This window comes from Lolium perenne, chromosome 4 (genome assembly GCF_019359855.2).
Source record: "Lolium perenne isolate Kyuss_39 chromosome 4, Kyuss_2.0, whole genome shotgun sequence".
Taxonomy (NCBI): Eukaryota; Viridiplantae; Streptophyta; class Magnoliopsida; order Poales; family Poaceae; genus Lolium; species Lolium perenne.
The window spans coordinates 375,470,490-375,488,784 of NC_067247.2; the positions used below are offsets into that span (position 1 = coordinate 375,470,490).

Here is an 18,295-nt window from a genome sequence, read left to right on the forward strand (position 1 = left end):
GCCAGCTCAACGCCCCATGAATGGCCCTCTGCCATGTGGGGTCCGGGCACCGGTCCGATATTCCCGCGATGGCATTGGCCCAATTGCTTTGGCCCCGGCTCCAAGAAAGAAAGACATCCGGCTCCGGGCTCAGGCTCAGCTCCACCATTTCCGGCGGCGGCTGCCTCGATCCGACCCATCTCCCTCTCTCGGCCGCAACCCTACCGGGGGAAGCCCACTCGCGCCGCGCCTGCCCACCACGCGTCTCTCCTCCCAACTTTCACGGCGGCCTATATAACGCCCGCCTACCCCGCCCCCCTCTGACCATTCCCCTCTCTCCCCTTCCGATCCGCCATGCCTCCCCTCACCACCTCCCTCCTCTCCCGCTCCGCCGCGGGGCCCCGTGTCACCGCCGCCGCCGCCGCCGCGATCTCCAAGCCCGCCGCCGTCGCCGAGGCCGCCTCGTCCCCGTCCCCGTCTCCATCCGCGCCCGCGCACCCTCTCCAGGCCCCGCGCCGGGCCGCGTCCTCGCCCTTCGCGTCCGGCCTTGCGGGCCGCCTCTTCGGCGGCCGCCGCGCCGCCGCCCGCTCCTCGTCCTCCGCCACCGCCATCTTCGAGCGCCGATTCGCCTCCGCAGGTAACACCACCGCGACCCTCTCTCACCATCCTCTTCCAATCATCGCATCGCGTTCCGGTCTCTTACTAACGGGGTCTCTGTTTGCTTGTTCGTTTGTTTGGCAGCGACGAAGAACTCGTACGATGAAATCCTCACCAGCCTCGCCAAGCCGGGAGGCGGAGCCAACTTCGGCAAGTACTACAGCCTACCGGCGCTCGCCGATCCGCGGATTGGTAAGTTATTTTCCTCCTACTTCTCCGTCGTTTTTCGCGCGCCCTCGTCCCCGCTATGTTGCCGGCCTCTGTTTTCCATGGTTTGTGCCTGTGTCTCGGGTGAATCGGGAATCTAACAGGGCACAGGGCGACGCTGGCCTCTTTCGACCTGTTTATATTACCTACGATTTTATAGCGGATGAATTGTGTTTGGTCCTATACGGAGATGCATAATAGGCTCCGATCTGCTCCTGCGTTCGATTGTGTGTAATGTTGCTCAAATTCAGACGCTCGCGGGTTTCTGTTTGTAAATCATTAATTAGCTGATGATGAAATTTGTCTCTGGATGAATCGCCGTTCTCTTGTGTTTGTTTTTGCATGTTTAAATCTGCTTATACTGCTCAATTACGTCAACTCCGAAATTTTGACCCATCACTTGTTTTTACCAGATCGTCTCCCATACTCCATCAGGATCCTTCTCGAGTCGGCAATCAGGAACTGCGACGACTTCCAGGTCACGGGGAAGGACGTTGAGAAGATCCTAGACTGGGAGAACAACTCCACCAAGCAGGTCGAAATCCCCTTCAAGCCTGCCCGTGTACTCCTCCAGGTACTGATCCCTGCCACAGTCTCCACTTATTATGTGCTCCATGATGATGTCCAGCTGCTGTGGAAGGAATAAAGGTGACTAGTATGATAGAGATTCGAGTCAATAGCTTTTGGTGGCAGGACTATTGGAAATGGAGGTCCCGCTTTCCTATCCTTTCGAGAAAGTGGAGGCCCCTGATCCCCATGTATTGTGCCCGTTTTATTTTATGTTGTGCGATTGCTGCTGTCTCTTTAGTTGTTTAAAGATAGTTATATTCCCCATCCACAGTAGGTACTAATAGGTTTCCTTATAAAATTAGCTGCATCGTCACCGAGTATTGCTGTTGCAGTGTCAATTTTAAAAGTCAACACTTCCTATTTTAGTCTTGCAAGTGGTAGCGTGAGCTGGATATATTGCTTATTTTATCCCGATGTTACGAATTCTGATGCGATGTTTGATGATGGGAATCTTCGTTCTGCTTTCTAAAATATTCAGTTTATTTAGTTTTGCCAATTTTCTTTTTATACAGGATTTCACTGGTGTCCCAGCAGTTGTTGATCTTGCTTGTATGAGGGATGCTATGAGCAAACTTGGCAGTGACCCCAACAAAATTAATCCTCTGGTGAGTTTACAGACCACTAGTTACATTAACTACATTCTTGTCTATATAATTTGTTAGAATTTTTTTGGACATGCGTCTTTGATGTACTGTAGCATGCCATATATTGGACTAACTGGAATGGGAATATGGGATGGGAATCCTCTGGTGCTGGTAGCATGCCACATTTCATTACAAAAAATAAATAATTAAGTGAAGGAGCTTTTGGTTGATAAAATTGATAACTAAGTTAACTAGCTTGACCATAGCTGTTGAATGAACTGATAATTTCTGTTTGCTAATATGCTTTCTATGTTTTGCCAGTGTCAGTATTCTGGATTTCTGATAGCATCGTGTGTGCCCTAGTTTATTGTTATCACAACTAACAACCTAATTGTCTCATCTTATTTAATCATTTAATTTAACTAACAGTAAGGTGGAAAATGTGATTATGTTTTAATTCTGAACTGGCATGCTTCTACTGAACACTGACTATTCATTATTGATAGTTTTTATGCCATATTCCCATTCCAGTTAGTTCCAATATATGGCATCTATTCTAGTTAGTGTTTTATGGTATGTATGTTTGTAACTTCTTTATCCTAGCATCTCAATATCCTCTAATTGATTAGAGGGGAGCCCTCAAAAGGTAATCCATATGAACTTTCCCCCTCAGAATGGGTGCTAATGAAGTCTACTACTGCTCCTTTTGTCAACTGATCCTCAGAGGGTAGCTTAGCAATTGCAGTTCAATGCTTCTATCTTGTGCTGTTTCTGATATTGCTGGATATATAATTTTTCAGGTACCTGTAGACCTTGTTATTGACCATTCAGTACAAGTTGATGTTGCAAGATCGGAAAATGCTGTTCAGGCAAATATGGAGCTTGAGTTCAGCCGTAACAAGGAGCGGTTTGGGTTTTTGAAATGGGGTTCGACTGCATTCAACAACATGCTTGTTGTTCCACCCGGATCTGGAATTGTCCACCAGGTACCAATTCTGATTTTCTTTTCAAATATTCCTGCGAATTATTTCCACTAGCAAACAATAATGACAATTCCATTTTAGGTGAATCTTGAATATCTGGCCAGGGTCGTGTTTAACAATGGTGGGATCCTTTACCCTGATAGTGTTGTTGGCACTGATTCTCACACAACTATGATAGATGGTCTTGGCGTTGCTGGATGGGGAGTTGGTGGTATAGAGGCAGAAGCAACTATGCTTGGCCAGGTGAAGTTAATATCTGTTGCTAACAAGTTCCAGATAAGATGAATACAACCTTTTATGCCTGTTATCTGAATTGAGTGTGATTTGTTCTGCAGCCAATGAGCATGGTCTTGCCAGCAGTTGTTGGTTTCAAGTTATCAGGGAAGCTGAGGAATGGAGTTACAGCCACAGACTTGGTTCTAACAGTAACTCAAATGCTTAGGAAACATGGTGTCGTTGGGAAGTTTGTTGAATTTTATGGTACCCCTCATGCCATTGTTTTTATATCTCAGCCACTTCCTTTTTAGGAGCTTCTCTGATCTTACATATACACAATTCCAGGAGGAGGTATGGGTGAATTATCACTGGCGGATAGGGCTACTATTGCAAACATGTCACCAGAATATGGTGCAACTATGGGTTTCTTCCCAGTTGATGCGAAGACATTGGAGTACTTGAAGCTAACTGGCAGAAGCGATGAAACTGTATGTTATATGCTGTGACTGTTTGATTTGCATCTTAACTACACACACATCTTTACTCTTTTTCTGGCGGTTGCATTCTTTAGGTGGCCATGATAGAGTCTTACCTGCGCGCCAATAATATGTTTGTCGACTACAGCCAGGTGATTTCATACTTTATCTAGACATAATTTTTTGGTTATATGTTAGTACTCCCTCCGTCCATAAATAGATGCCAAAGATTTATTTAAATTTGAATGTATCTATACACTAAATCGTGTCCAGATACATTCAAATTTAGACAAAATTTTGGCATCTATTTATGGACAGAGGTAGTATTATTTATTTACTTATATGATACTGATACTTCTCCCTTGGTGTAGGTTCAAGCTGATAGAGTGTACTCATCTTATTTGGAACTTGACTTGGATGAGGTGGAACCATGTCTGTCTGGACCAAAACGGTAATGTACCTGGGTAACTCTTATCCTTGGCGTGTGCTTGGCCTCTTTCATGACTAAACTAACGATATACTCAACAGGCCTCATGATAGAGTGACGTTAAAGAATATGAAGTCAGATTGGCTCTCTTGCCTAGACAATGATGTAGGATTCAAGGTAAGAATTTGCACTGTATATTACGGAAATACTCCGCCATTGTGATTCTTGTGCTATGTGCAACCATCCTGGTGTTTATTGATAAGATGAAACTCCCGTTTAGGTTAAATCATTCTTGGACACCCTATGAAACTACTATGTTGATTAGACGACTGGAATTCAATACCTCTATAATATATTGTACAAAATACATAGGCAAACACTTTATACCAGCTAATTTTCTGTACTTCATTTTCCCTTATCCTTTTATGCTCACCACCCAGTTTTTTTTTGCAGGGTTTTGCTGTCCCAAAGGAATCACAGGGTAAAGTTGCTGATTTTTCCTTCAAGGGGACGCCAGCAAAAATTAAGCACGGAGATGTTGTAATTGCGGCTATCACCAGTTGCACGAACACATCAAATCCTAATGTTATGCTGGGAGCTGCTTTGGTTGCCAAAAAGGCTTGTGATCTTGGCCTTGAGGTTTGTCCCTTGACTTTTGCCTTTAACTGTATGATTTCTGCTTAGACTTAATGTCCTTAGTCATTTTGTCTATATAGCATATGCTATTGCAAAATATAAAAGGAACTCCATAATGTTTGTAGTACTTCCTCCGATCCAAAATAAATGTCTGTGACTTAGTACAAACTTTAATCCCTGACATTTATTATGGATTGGAGGGGGTAGTTTATAACTTTATAACTTCATGTGCAACATGAGTCCTATATTAAAATAAGATAATTTTTACGAATAAAGTTATTGCAGCCTTTTTACAAGTGAAGCGGACGATTTAATGTACCCCCTCTGTCCTGAATTAGATGTCACAGATTTGTCTAGATTCACATGTATCTATACACTAAAATGCGTCCCATGCGTATCTCAACAAACTAAAATTCGGGACAGGGGCAGTACTATTTTCGGGACAGGGGCAGTACTATTTTCTGTGCTGATGTTCTGATAATTTCTGTAGTCCACTGTCTGTAATTTAACATTACTGATGTTAATTAGGTGAAACCTTGGATTAAGACAAGCCTTGCGCCAGGTTCTGGTGTTGTGAAGAAGTACTTGGACAAGAGGTGACTCTTGGTTCTCCATTCCAAGTTTCCTTTTATTTTGGAGCCTTGGTTTTAAAAAAATCCTACATTTTCCTATGCAGTGGTCTGCAGAAATATCTAAACCAGCTTGGCTTCAATATTGTTGGCTATGGTTGTACAACCTGCATAGGAAACTCTGGAGATCTTGATGAATCTGTAGCTGCTGCGATTTCTGAAAATGGTGAGATTGACACGCTGGATGTGAAAGGCTTGCAATGTTGTGAAATGTGTATTTTACTCATGTTTTTTGTTTCAGATGTTGTCGCTGCTGCTGTGTTGTCTGGAAACAGGAATTTTGAAGGACGTGTACATGCATTGACCCGAGCAAATTATCTCGCTTCTCCTCCATTGGTTGTGGCCTATGCCCTCGCTGGCACGGTAAGTGAACATGGATTTCCCAAGTTTTAAACATCTGTATAATATTTCAAACTTAACTGTTGAAGCACCAGAACAAATCAGGACTGTTATCATTTATGTAATGCTACTGCTTGGATTATAATTTGTTAGTGCAGTTCGAATTTCTACCTAAAATTATTCTTTGGTTTTCTTTGCTAAACCATGGAACTACTGGAGCGAATCGAGAATTTGTTGTTTATGTAATGCTATTATTATGACTGAACAATACAGTTCATGAGTATGAGGACGGTCCAGACTACCAAGCTAACTAGTTTAAAATTCTCCCAGTTTTTTGTCTGATTTTCTTAGCTAATTTGTGGAGTGTGCTGCAGGTTAATATTGATTTTGAGAAAGAACCAATTGGCATCTCAAAAGATGGGAAGGAGGTTTACTTCAGGGATATTTGGCCTACTACTGATGAGATTGCAGAGGTTGGCACTGCAACTATCATTTTTTTTTTTCATATTTATCTCCTTTCGTTCTTCAAGAACATATTTGATTTGGGATATTCCTCATAAATAAGCTATTAATTCTTGTAGGTTGTGAAGTCAAGCGTACTCCCAGACATGTTCAAGGGCACATATGAGTCAATCACCAAGGGAAATCCAATGTGGAATGAGCTGCCAGTATCAGCAAGCACTCTGTACCCATGGGATCCAACATCAACATACATCCACGAGCCTCCTTATTTCAAGGATATGACAATGACCCCTCCTGGGGCACGGCCTGTGAAAGATGCGTATTGTCTTCTCAATTTTGGTGACAGTATCACAACTGATCACATATCCCCTGCTGGAAGCATCCACCCAGACAGCCCAGCTGCCAAATTCTTGAAGGAGCGCAATGTTGAAAGGAAGGACTTCAACTCATATGGCAGTCGAAGAGGGAACGATGAGATCATGGCTAGGGGAACTTTTGCCAACATTCGTCTTGTGAACAAGTTCTTGAAGGGAGAGGTTGGGGCGAAAACCATCCATGTTCCATCAGGGGAGAAGCTTGCTGTATTTGATGCTGCTATGGTAATATACTAAAACTTAGCAATATATAGTACTATAACTTAATTGAATCTAAAGTTTGCTTTTTAGTAATGCAACATATAAGTCTGCATAATGAGCGCTCAAATCTCTCATTGTTTATATTCTTGTGTTTTTTGACAGAAATACAAGAATGAAGGACATGACACTATTATCCTGGCTGGTGCCGAGTATGGCAGTGGCAGCTCTAGGGATTGGGCTGCAAAGGGGCCGATGCTGCAGGTAACAATGCTTCCCCATGACCTCTTCACCTTATGTATGATATGCCACAAACTGCCACTAACATGTGCCCTTTCACTTGGTGTCTGCAGGGAGTAAAGGCCGTGATAGCCAAGAGTTTTGAAAGGATTCACCGTAGCAATCTTGCTGGAATGGGCATCGTCCCTCTATGCTTCAAGGCTGGGGAGGGCGCTGACAGTCTTGGCTTAACTGGGCATGAACGCTACTCCATCCAGCTTCCTACCGATGTGAAGGAGATCAAGCCTGGCCAAGATGTCACGGTCACAACCGATGATGGAAAGTCGTTCACGTGCACACTCCGCTTTGACACTGAGGTACATAGAGTATTTCCTGAGCATCTTTCTAGGCCAATGTTGTTGACCATCTGTAGTGATTTCTGATAATGCATTTTCTGATTGCTCCTTCAGGTGGAGATCGCATACTACACCCATGGCGGTATTCTACCATATGTCATCAGAAAGATTGCCGCCGAGCAATAGTGTGTTCTTGAGATGAATGCGATGAGGCAAATTGTAATTGTTGTAAACAGTTTCTTTAGCAAGTCATGTTTGAGGAATACCCCCTCAAATAACATCTGAGATATCTGCAGAGAACTCAGAAATTTTGAGCGTGTAACAACGTTAGATGATCATCGCCCAGTTTTCTTTTCAAGGCACGATGTTAATAATATGCTTCATAATTGATGAGATGCTTTTGCATATTGTAAGTATTCGTACCTATGAACACACTGGAAAGTGGAATCAGGTGAATTAAAGTCTACGAATTTTTAATGCAAGGCTTCATTGCATTACATCTATACTCATGTATCTGGTTGAAGAACATGAGTTGGATTAGCATGACAGCTAGTCTCGCAATGTATGCCGCCATACATGTTTATCTTCCAATAAAATGTACTTACTCTGTTCCTAAAAAAAGCTTCAGCATTTTTTCTAGATATGGATGAGTCTATATTGTGCTGAATCTACATCTACATGGCCAAATTTCTGATAATGACTTAATCTCGCTTCCCAGATTATGTAACGCTGATGGAATGCTCTGAGCAGTTTCCGTTCTTACACCTGATAGAATGATCAATATGCGGAAATTTCCCCACAGGAATTTGCGATAATGCCTTTCATACTTTTGAAAAATTTCTTGCGGTAAAGGAGACAAAAATAAGGCTTACAGTGGCACGAGAAACTGACCAATATCGAAACACAGTTCTACATTTTGTGGTGTTTTGATCATTCCTCTTTCAAATACAATACTTACCAACAATGTATGTCAGGATTTTTATTTGTTTGTTAGAAGGATCTGTAACGTGTATGTTTAGATAAAAACGACTTTAAATTATATGCTTACAAACCAGGATAAAAATATTTGCAAAATATAATTTTCTCTATAAAATCGTTTGGGTAAATTTGTTTCAAACACGGGCGGACTTCAAATGTGCTCCGGACGTCCTTGCTGGGGTTTCCTTTTCTTTTCCTTTTTTTTGTTTTTTTTTGAGCGGAGTAACCGGTTTGCTGAAAATGAGAGGAAGCGGCGGGGATTTTGGGAGGAGAGGAGGCTCTCGACAGGGTTTGGCATCCCGGCTCGCATCGGGGGAGGCATTTTCGGCCCGAAAATCTCCTTCCTAACACTCAAACAAGCGACCCCACGTTTCCTAAATCTCCCCTCTAATCACTCAGATTGCCGCCACAGGAAAGAAGTCCAAATCACCCCCCTAAGTATTGGGTTACGGGTGCTAACCCCCCTTATGTATTAAGTGGGGCAAATTACCCCCCTAAGTATCAAATACCGGACAAATTACCCCCTTAAGTATTGAGTAGCTGTTTTGGGAGCAGATTTGGCCACGATGGACTCTGGTTTTGATCCACGTTGTACTCTAGTTGACCCGCACCCGCACCGCACACCTGGGCGAGACGCAGCGAGCCGCACTGAAGCGCCCACTCCTCCCCGAGTTGACCCGCCGCTGTGTTCCTCCACTCCGCCGTTGTGTTTCTCCACTCCGCCGTTGTGTTCCTCCACCCGCCGCCGGCGAAAATCCGGGTGATTCCTCTCCCTCCTCGTCGATTCGTGCACGGAATCGGCCGATTCGTGTTCTTCTCCGTTCGATTCGTCCACCAAATCCTCCACCAAGCAAGGGAGGAGGGCGGCGGGAGGGTTACGGAGGTCGACACAGCAGCCCGCCGGCCTGTACCACAGCAGCCCGCCGCCGTCCGATTCGTCCACCAAATCCTGCACCAAGCAAATCGTGGGAGGAGGGCGGCGGGGAGGGCTGCACAAGGCCACCGTGGACTCCCGCCATGCCGCCGCTAACGAGCTCAAGGAGCAGGCCGTCGCCGATGAGAAGATGGAGGAAACACACGACGAGGCAGGTGGCTGGCATGATTACGCGAGTTTTCTCTTTGGATGATATAGGTGGCTTCGATATTGTAAAGGTGCTTCACCAACATTTTGGTTTCATTAACATGTGAACAACTGCATGATTTGTTTCCATTGGTTAGTCTACACCAAAACAATTTTCTTACCCGGTGTAACTGTATTAGCCACAACAAAGCAGCTGTTTGTTGTACGTACTACCGTTTGGTGTGTGAGATTTCAACACAAAATTTTTGGCCATGTGTTGAAATGTCCTCCTTCAATGAAAATGTACATCGGTTATTATTTATTCAAACATTTCTCTAAATTGTTTAATGGGTTTCCCGCAGCAACGCGCGTGGTATCATCTAGTGTAACTGAATAACTTTGGGTATGCCTTCATTAGGTCTTCTTCTTTTTCCCAAGTGGCCTCTCTCTCGGGATGGTGTTTCCACTATATTTTGCAATACTTTATTGCTCTGTTTCAGAGTTGTTTCCAATTTTCTTGTCTTTCAACATATGTTAAATCTGATTGGAAATCTAACTCTTCACGTGACACAGGTTCATCGGGTGCTTTCAGACATTGTCGAAGCTGTGAAACGTGGAAGATATTGTGTATTAACGCCAATCTCTCGGGTAATTCTAATTTAAATGCTAACCCTCGATTCTGGCTTAAGATCTTGAAAGGTCCAATATATCTTGGGCTCAACTTCCCTTTTACTCCGAAGCGCTGCAGTTTTTTTATTGGCTTACCTTCAGATATACCATATCTCCTACTTTTGGCTCTGAAATCCTTCTCTTTTGATCAACATAGTTCTTTTGTCGGCTCTGAGCTATCTTGAGCCTATCTCTGATGATATCGATTACCTGTTGTTTCTCATTGATGTAGTCAGGATTAAATTCCTTGCTTGATCCTGGTTCGTACCAAAAGATGGGTGATCTACACTTCTTTCCATACATGGCTTCAAATGGTGTCATCTTACTCTGATAACTGTTATTATATGAGAATTCTATGAAAGGCAGGTGTTCTTCCCATGATCCTCCGAAGTCTAATGTGCAAGCTCTTAGCATATCTTCAAGAATTTGATTAGTTCTTTCGGTTTGTCCTCCAGTTTGAGGATGATATGACGATAATGATGTGCTGTAGTCCAACTTGGATCCTAAAGCTTCCTGTAGTTGTTTTCAAAAGGCAGATGTGAACACAGATCCTCAATCTGATACTATTATAGATTCTGGATTTTTTCTAAAAATTCTGGGGGGCCTTTTGTAAATCTCCATGGGACCCACATGTTAGCTCCCTCTCTGTCCCTATCTTTCCCCTATCTCTGTGTTCTCTTCTTAACCGACGGGCGAGCGCCGCCGGCAGCCTCCCCAGCTTTGTGCGCCTGCTCCAGAGCTCGGCGGCGGCAGCCTCCCTAGCTCCGTGCGCCTCCTCTAGAGCTCACAGCCTGCTACTTCCCCTTCCTATAGACCGCGGTCCCCCTCCCCAACATCCAGACGGCAGCACAGGGGGAACGCGCCCGAACTGAGCGCCAACGGCGGCCACCCTACGCGACTGCGGTCACACGGCCAGACGCGGTGGAGCTCCCGTCCGTGCGCGGCCAGACGCGAACGACTAGTTTAATCGTATATCGTTTGAAACGGATCAAACAAATCAAATAAATTACGAAAATTTAACTGAAAATTATGAAATATATTAAAAGTTCGACAAACACCGACATTTTATTTAAACTAAACTAATCTACTCGGAGTCCTCCCAGTCGTAGTCGACGATCCGCTAGTCGGAGTCGTGTCGGAGACCGGAGTGCTCGTCCACTCGAACGAGGAGGAGGAGGTGGGCATGAGAGTCGACGGTCCGGCGCCTCTCTTCTTCTCCTCCGCCCTCTTCGCCGCCTTCTCCGCCCTCTCTGCCTTCCTCGCCGCCGACTCAGCGCGGCGCCTGTCGCGGTCGGCCTTCTTCTTCGCCGCCGCCTTCGCCTTCTGCTCCTTTTTCTGAGCGTAGAAAGCTTCCATGGCGGCGACGTCCTCCGGGAACGCGCGCGCCCACTCCAGGCGGAGGCGCTCGTCCTGCTCCGCCACGCGCAGGCGCTGCTCGTGCTCGCGGGGCGCGCCGTCACTGCTCGGTCGTGACGGCCGGCGATGGCGGCGCGAGCATCTCCGCCGCTCGCGCGTCCAAACGTCGTCGAAGTTTATTTTCCGGCGGGAGCGGCCGAGGCGCCAGGCGACGGCGTCGTAGGCCCGCTCCGCCTCGTGCGCGGTGTCGAACGTTCGAGCCGGATACGTCCTCGCCGGAGCGGATCTCCGCGGCCGCTCGGCCGCGCGCGGACGCCGCGGTAGCCGGAGGCGGAGCGGCGGCGCGGAGGCATCTTGCACGGAGGCGCGGGAGGTTGAGCGGTGGATAGAGGGAGAGAGAGAGGCAGAGGCGGAGACACGCGGAAAGTTCATCGGTTGCCGTCCGCGCGTCGCTTCGCCTTTATAGCGCGCGCGGCAGCCGACACGCCAATTCTCCCGCGCGGGATAGCGCGAAAGCGCGGGCGCGGCAAATATTTTACCGCGCGCGTCTTTTCCCGCATTTGCTGGGGTTCGCGCGGGCGCGCCCTCCCGCGCTAAATTGGCTGTTTTTTTTTTTTTTTTTGCCTTTTGCCGCGCCTGCTGGAGATGCTCTTACAACAGTTTTTGTGAGTGCACGGTCGCTCGCCAGGTCCGCGTGATTTGTGAATATGGGCCGAAATCCAGCCGGACCCGGAAAAAAAAAACGGCCAACCGACTAAAGTTTCTGTTTTGGACTATTTTCAAGTGAAACAAGCAGGGCCCTAGTTGTGGGATATAAAAGGGAGTCAGACGATAGATATTGTTCCCGCCTCTCCCTAGGGTTCGCTTTCCTCTCTGCCGCCCGCCCGCAGCTTCCGGCGTCGCCGTCTGCTGTTTCGTCCTCCAATCGACTGCCCAGAGCTCCCACGGCGCGACCCTCCCGGGTACTGCCGAACGGCGCTGCCCTCCGGTCCTCATCGGTACCTCGAGCGAGCAGGGAAACTCGACGTCGGTGTCCCGACGCATCATCTCCGCCGATCCTCATAGTCTTTCCGCCCGCCGCCAGGTCTTCGCCGTCTCAGATTCCCCCTCTCCTCACCTTCGCTTTTCCTCGCCGTCGACGTCTCCTTTGGCACTTCTTATTAGTCGCTAACAGAACGATTTATTTTTTAAGCAAACTACGGTTGAGGGTTACCCACCTAAATTCATTCGTTTCTATTAAATTAAATGAAATTTATTTATTTTTTATATTATTATTGTGCAGGAGATGATGATATCCAAAATGCATGCTATGCTTCCTTTTGATGTTCCACGTATCCACAGTATGTTCCTACTCATTTTCTGCGGAGCTTGTTATTATTATGCATCTGTGTTTTTTCAGTATTATTCTAGAGCCAGATTTTATCTTCAGGATACTATAGCTGGAACAAAAACGTAAAATTACTAGATTGATCTCGTGCACTCCATAATTATCTTTTAGCATTGATGATTTTTTTTGGTATTGTGGAATGGCATAGTAATTCTAAAAGTTAGCACGACAAGTAGCATATCAAGTATCAATGCTAAATCAGATTTCAATATTTTATCAACAGTTACATGGCATCGAAATAATACTTTCTTGTTGACTTCTTTCCTTTGATTACTATTTATTGTGGACAGTTAAGTGGCATGAAACTGAAACCATACTTTCTTGTTGTGGACTGATTTTCCTTGTTAAGTTGAGATATTAGCATATTACTAGATTTTGATTACTATTCATGTTATAGTGTCTTTGGATTTATCTTAGCTAAGCAGGACAAAGACATGAAGGGTTCATCCTTACACTAGTTTGATGCCAGCTGCCTACGTTTACCAATATTTTTAATATGGTTTAAGTTCATGCAGATCTGATTTCATCAGTTTCAGTGTACTTCATCAAGTCATGGGCTGTGGCTTCAATCCCTCAATTTTTCGTTTGCATGTGCTGTGCTGCTATTAAGCATTGTTTAGCAAACAATGTTTTGGGAATTTCCTCCAGTATCAAGGTTTGTATTTATTAGTTATATTTGTGTATTTCTAAGAATTATGGGCAATTTCTGGGTGGTGTTCACTTCAGTTATGGTCGATTTTTTTTATGCTCCAATAAATGTCATAGATCTTGTTAGTGAAACTTTGGTGATAACATTGTCACTGGGTTCCTTTTTAGTTTAATAGTTCAACTAATCTGATCTGCATTGTTATGCACAGCTCCTGGTCCCACCCGCAGATGCTGCCTCCATGCTTTTCATTGGTGACACTCTAATATCTGGTTAGTAATAGAATACAAGTTCTTTTGTTTCTGCCAAATTACATTTGTGGATTGTTCTTCTGAAACTTGAAATGGTAATAGATATTTCCTGATGAAAAGTAACATCGGCTTCACTATGACTTGTGCATGTAAACTTCATTTGGCATAATCGCCTGTATTTATAGTGAGACCTTAGTAAAATTTTCGCATCATTGCAGCTCTTTCTCTTGTTGGTCTAAGAGGACAAAATATTATTTATCAGCATTTTCTTATTCTTGTTGGTCTAAGAGGACATTCTATCTTTTGTTTATTCTTTAGTATTACTACTCGAGAGAAGTTCAGATTTGAAACTAGAACGTTTCCAATTCTTGTGTAGGTGCATCCTGCTTGCTTGGCTGTTTTAGTTGCTCAGTTGCTCTATATGGGATCCATGCCACTCTTTTGATGTTGCCAGTATGATTAAAAAATAAACTGTGGCCCATGGGTCCGAGACAATATGCACCAACAAAAACAAATTATATTTTGAAGTTTGAACTGCCTCTTGGATTAACTATTGTATTCAATTCTGCGTATTGGAGCAATTGCTGCATCATTCAGCACATAATATGGATTTCTGCTTTTTGGTTCCAGGTATATGTGTTGCACTTGCCCTCTGTATTGCTGTGCCAAGAGGTAGCAAGAACAGTTTCTTTAATTACGCATGTTTGCGGTACACTGCCAGCTTGACTGTAATTAACATCATAATGAACTGGTATCAATCCACACAGGTGAGTTATGCTACTTGAGTTGCACCTGATATTATCTTGAAAATAAAAAGGCCTTGTTCCATATGCTCACCTCGTCTTTTTTTTTCCCAGGGTGGGGGGCAGCCTGTTCTACAATACGTTGCTGCTGGCGTGATTGATTTTGTTGCTGTTCACTGTTTGTGGAATGTAGAAGTAAAACAGGTAATGGTGGTAAATCTTCGCCATATTGTTGTTTGTACTATAGATATGCCTATTGCCAGTCCCAATTGTGTGGCGATTGATTACATTCTATAGTGACATTCCTATTCGCTAATATCTCTTTTTTTTCCCCTCGCTTGAGGGTGACAACAATCAGCCGATGAGTGAAGTGTGCGATTGGAACATTTATGGAACCAAACTCAAGTTTGATGGATGGTTTCTTAACACTGCCGATCAGGATGGTGACGGAGGTGAGGATGGTGCCGGGGGTGAGGATGGTGCCGGGGGTGAGGATGGTGCCGGGGGTGAGGATGGTGCCGGAGGTGAGGATGGTGCCGGAGGTGAGGATGGTGCCGGAGATTATGATGGTGCTGGAGGTGAGGATGGTGCCGGAGGTGAGGATGATGCTACATTTGCATTGGAGGATATCGGTCGTGAAATTGTGTCATGTTTACGTGTGGTGCAATTGTTAGCCATTCGTGCAAACTTCCGTATCAGCCATATCAACGCATTGGACTGGAACCAATATACAAACATCTATAGGGCACTTGAGGGGGAAGTACAAGAGGTATACACTAGCTACTGTATGTTATATCTACTACATGCTTTATGCCTCTTTACATACTTTATATATTGTAATAAATTAAAACCCTTCACATTCATGCTTCATGTGTAGGAAGGAATGGATTTGGTACTCACTGGACCATATAGGATGCTAGAGGCTTACTCCACCTTGGGCTTGGAGGTTTTCACAGCCGACGATGATGAGGGGTCTTCTACCGGTCGTATTTTCAAAAGGTGGGATGTTGCTTGGCCTGAAGAGGTTGAGGAATTCACACAAACCATCTATGGAGGCCTTGGCCGCAAGTTGGAGGTCACATACTTGGTGATTCCGGAAGCCATTGAGACCCATGTTGAGGTCAGGTTGAACCTCAAAGACCTCGGTTCGAAAAGCCGCGCTGTGTATGGTAGCGTCAAGTCAATTGCCATTGACTATGGGAGCAAAAGCGTCCATCTCTTCAGTTGTGAACGAGGAAAGAGCTTGTCCCTGCCCTGTGGTTCCACGTGCATTCTTCCACTGGAACCACACATGATTGCATTGCCATATCTTGGACATTTCGACCTCCAGATAGAGGTGGACCTAAGAGTAATCACAACCTGTGACAGCCAAGAAGAGGACAAGAATTTGAAATTCTGTCTAGACTGCAGCCGTAGAATTAGGAGTGAAGAACGTCTAGAGCACCGTCTTAGAATTAGGAGTCAAAAAAGAGAAGTTGATGGTGATCAAGTTGAAGTGAACGTCATCTGGCACCTAGAAAGAACCTTCTAGAAAGGAGCTAGAAGACAAAATAAGTGAAGGAAGGAATGTGCCACATCTGCAACTTTGTGTACTAGTCAGCTTCACGTGCTTTGCACGTTAAAACCAGTCATTATAACCAACAAACTCTCCTAAATTTTCCCAAAATAACATTTCGGAGTTTCAACTTTGAGATAATTATGTCTTGCCGAAACATTGACATGTCTTTCTAATGCAGAAATATAAATTAGTACTATGTGGTTAAAATTTTAATGTCTTACTCTTTTGTACCTTCTCCATCTACCGTTCTACCTGCCAAAGCTCTGATCATCTTCAGAGATCTCCCCGCATCCATGCATCATGCGGCTGAACGACTAAACGTGGACGTTTAATCTAAATGTCCCGCTTGAAACCTAAGGTGCACTTGTGCATGCATAAAATAAAATGTTCGGCTCTATCAAATATTTTTACCATCACTTGTTCGTCTCAAAGCATTTTCACCTTTCCGTCCTTTGAGCATAGGCCCAGCCATTGCCAGGCACACGGGGTGTGAGATTGTAGTCTGGTTTATGCATGTGGGCTACCAACGAACTGAGCTGCTGCGTTGGGAAGGAGGGGGCTTAGTTTAATCATGGATGCTTCTGGAAGGATGTAGAGAAAGCTGGGTGCTACTGTAGCTGCGAATCCCATTGTTCTTGGCCGTTGGATGATGTCCAATCAACGGTAGACATTGTTTCACGATGCTTGGACTCAAACTTTCAAAATTGGTACACTATATAGGAGTATAGATGTTATAATTTTAGCATCATCTTCCTGCTGTTATAAAACTAAAACCTGAAATCTTGCGAGCGCAGCTGCGCCAGGTCGAGCGCACGCAGAGAACGACAAGAAAAATATACGCGAGAAGGAAAAGTAAAGCCTCATCTGTTTGCCTCCACTTCGAAAAATATACGCGAGAAGGAAAAGTAAAGCCTCATCTGTTTGCCTCCACTTCCTTGGCCGACGTACCAGCCCAGCTCACGTGCCCCGGCTCCCTGCGCCGGCCGACCAACCCAACACGTCCGTCCCTACCCAGAAACCAGCACCACCGTTTCCCATTCAGGTCTCGTTTACTTCTAGTGTATTTATGAGGACTAGCAAAAATGCCCGTGCGTTGCACCGGGTGAAACAAATAATCGATCAAACGCTGTAAAAGGATTATCAATGTTGACACTTCTTCTCTTTGTCACAGTTGACGCTGGTCACGTTTTCTCCTGCACTGATTTGTAATACCTTAAACTGGTTATATTGGTGTGCCCCATTTAGAAATTTTATTAAGATATGAATTTAGATGAACTTATAATTAGTACACCATAATATTTTGGTAATGGCTTCAAAATTTAGTAAAAAAAGAACCTATAAAACTTAAAATTTACATGAATGTATGCCTTGTGCGTAGCACCGGGTTAGCTGATATGGGACATAATGATAAAGTGTTAATTTATCGTACATTTACTTTTTTCGTCTTACTTCGTACACTCATTTTTAAGTATATCGCTATAACAATTCGGTTAATACCCTAATTACATTTGGCTGTGATTTTATTTTTTCATCATTATGAAGTCTTCCCATCATTGCATTGCGTGATTTTACATGCTTTTCCAATTCCTAATAAAATTTGCAAACCCTATTTTGTTATACTGGGTTTTATAAACCCGGTTTGTATAATCTCTCGTCAAGACCGAGCCATGTACATCTCCTGGTTAAATAATAGTCAGCCAAATTTCTATAAACTCGGCCAACCTCGATATGTGTCAAGAAACCATGGCTACGTCGACCGCAACTTTGTACCTCACATGGTGTTTAATCAGCGTTCATCCTGGCTGGCCAATCTGGCCGCGCACTGTGCCTAGCTGACTTTGTCACACCACCATGGTTCCCCGCTCGCTGCGGGATGTGTCGCTATAGATTGTTTTTATGAAATACTTTAAAACATTATTACAGGTTATTTTTCCTAGATAATATAAAATCTCATGTTCCAAATTAATGTACAAAAAAGTGTATTTAAAAAATTAGGATCCAAAATAGAAGTGGCTGCACCGGAAGATCCACCATGAATACAACTGCATCATCCCAAGTCCACCATGGGCGGTGCGAGGCAATCAACATATTTTGATTATTTGATTAGAAAAAATTACATTGACGCCGTAGTGCCAGGAGTTGAGCGTGTTCACAGCATCCGCTCGCCCCGCCCCTTGTATATCGCCGCTATCGAGGTACAGTTAATCTGGATTTGATTGCTCTCAGCTTCCGTCGTGGCCACCACCCAACATATACAGAGCAATTTCCGATTCAGCCAGCCGGATCAATTCTTTCCTTTCATTCATTCATGCACGCAGGCACATCCCAACAGATA

General features: G+C 44.5%; 2 protein-coding genes across 2 annotated transcripts; both read left to right on the forward strand.

Annotated features, from left to right (window-relative positions):
- The first annotated feature begins 306 nt into the window (after positions 1-306).
- LOC127325714 (putative aconitate hydratase, cytoplasmic) lies at positions 307-7,789 on the forward strand. The gene is made up of 20 exons (XM_051352526.2): positions 307-616; positions 721-828; positions 1,257-1,417; positions 1,926-2,018; positions 2,798-2,983; positions 3,062-3,223; positions 3,316-3,460; positions 3,542-3,684; positions 3,768-3,824; positions 4,044-4,123; positions 4,201-4,276; positions 4,553-4,738; positions 5,264-5,331; positions 5,412-5,530; positions 5,606-5,727; positions 6,078-6,176; positions 6,285-6,764; positions 6,903-7,001; positions 7,091-7,333; positions 7,427-7,789. Exons 1-20 carry the CDS (start codon positions 334-336, stop codon positions 7,496-7,498), a joined length of 2,982 nt encoding a protein of 993 aa, XP_051208486.1. The 5' UTR covers positions 307-333; the 3' UTR covers positions 7,499-7,789.
- A 4,847-nt stretch (positions 7,790-12,636) lies between these two features.
- On the forward strand, positions 12,637-15,988 carry LOC127325657 (uncharacterized). Its single transcript, XM_051352455.1, has 7 exons — positions 12,637-12,715; positions 13,278-13,417; positions 13,620-13,680; positions 14,290-14,426; positions 14,517-14,606; positions 14,746-15,171; positions 15,280-15,988. The coding sequence occupies exons 1-7, from the start codon at positions 12,661-12,663 to the stop codon at positions 15,931-15,933; spliced, it is 1,563 nt and encodes a 520-aa protein (XP_051208415.1). The 5' UTR covers positions 12,637-12,660; the 3' UTR covers positions 15,934-15,988.
- The last annotated feature ends 2,307 nt before the right edge of the window (positions 15,989-18,295 follow it).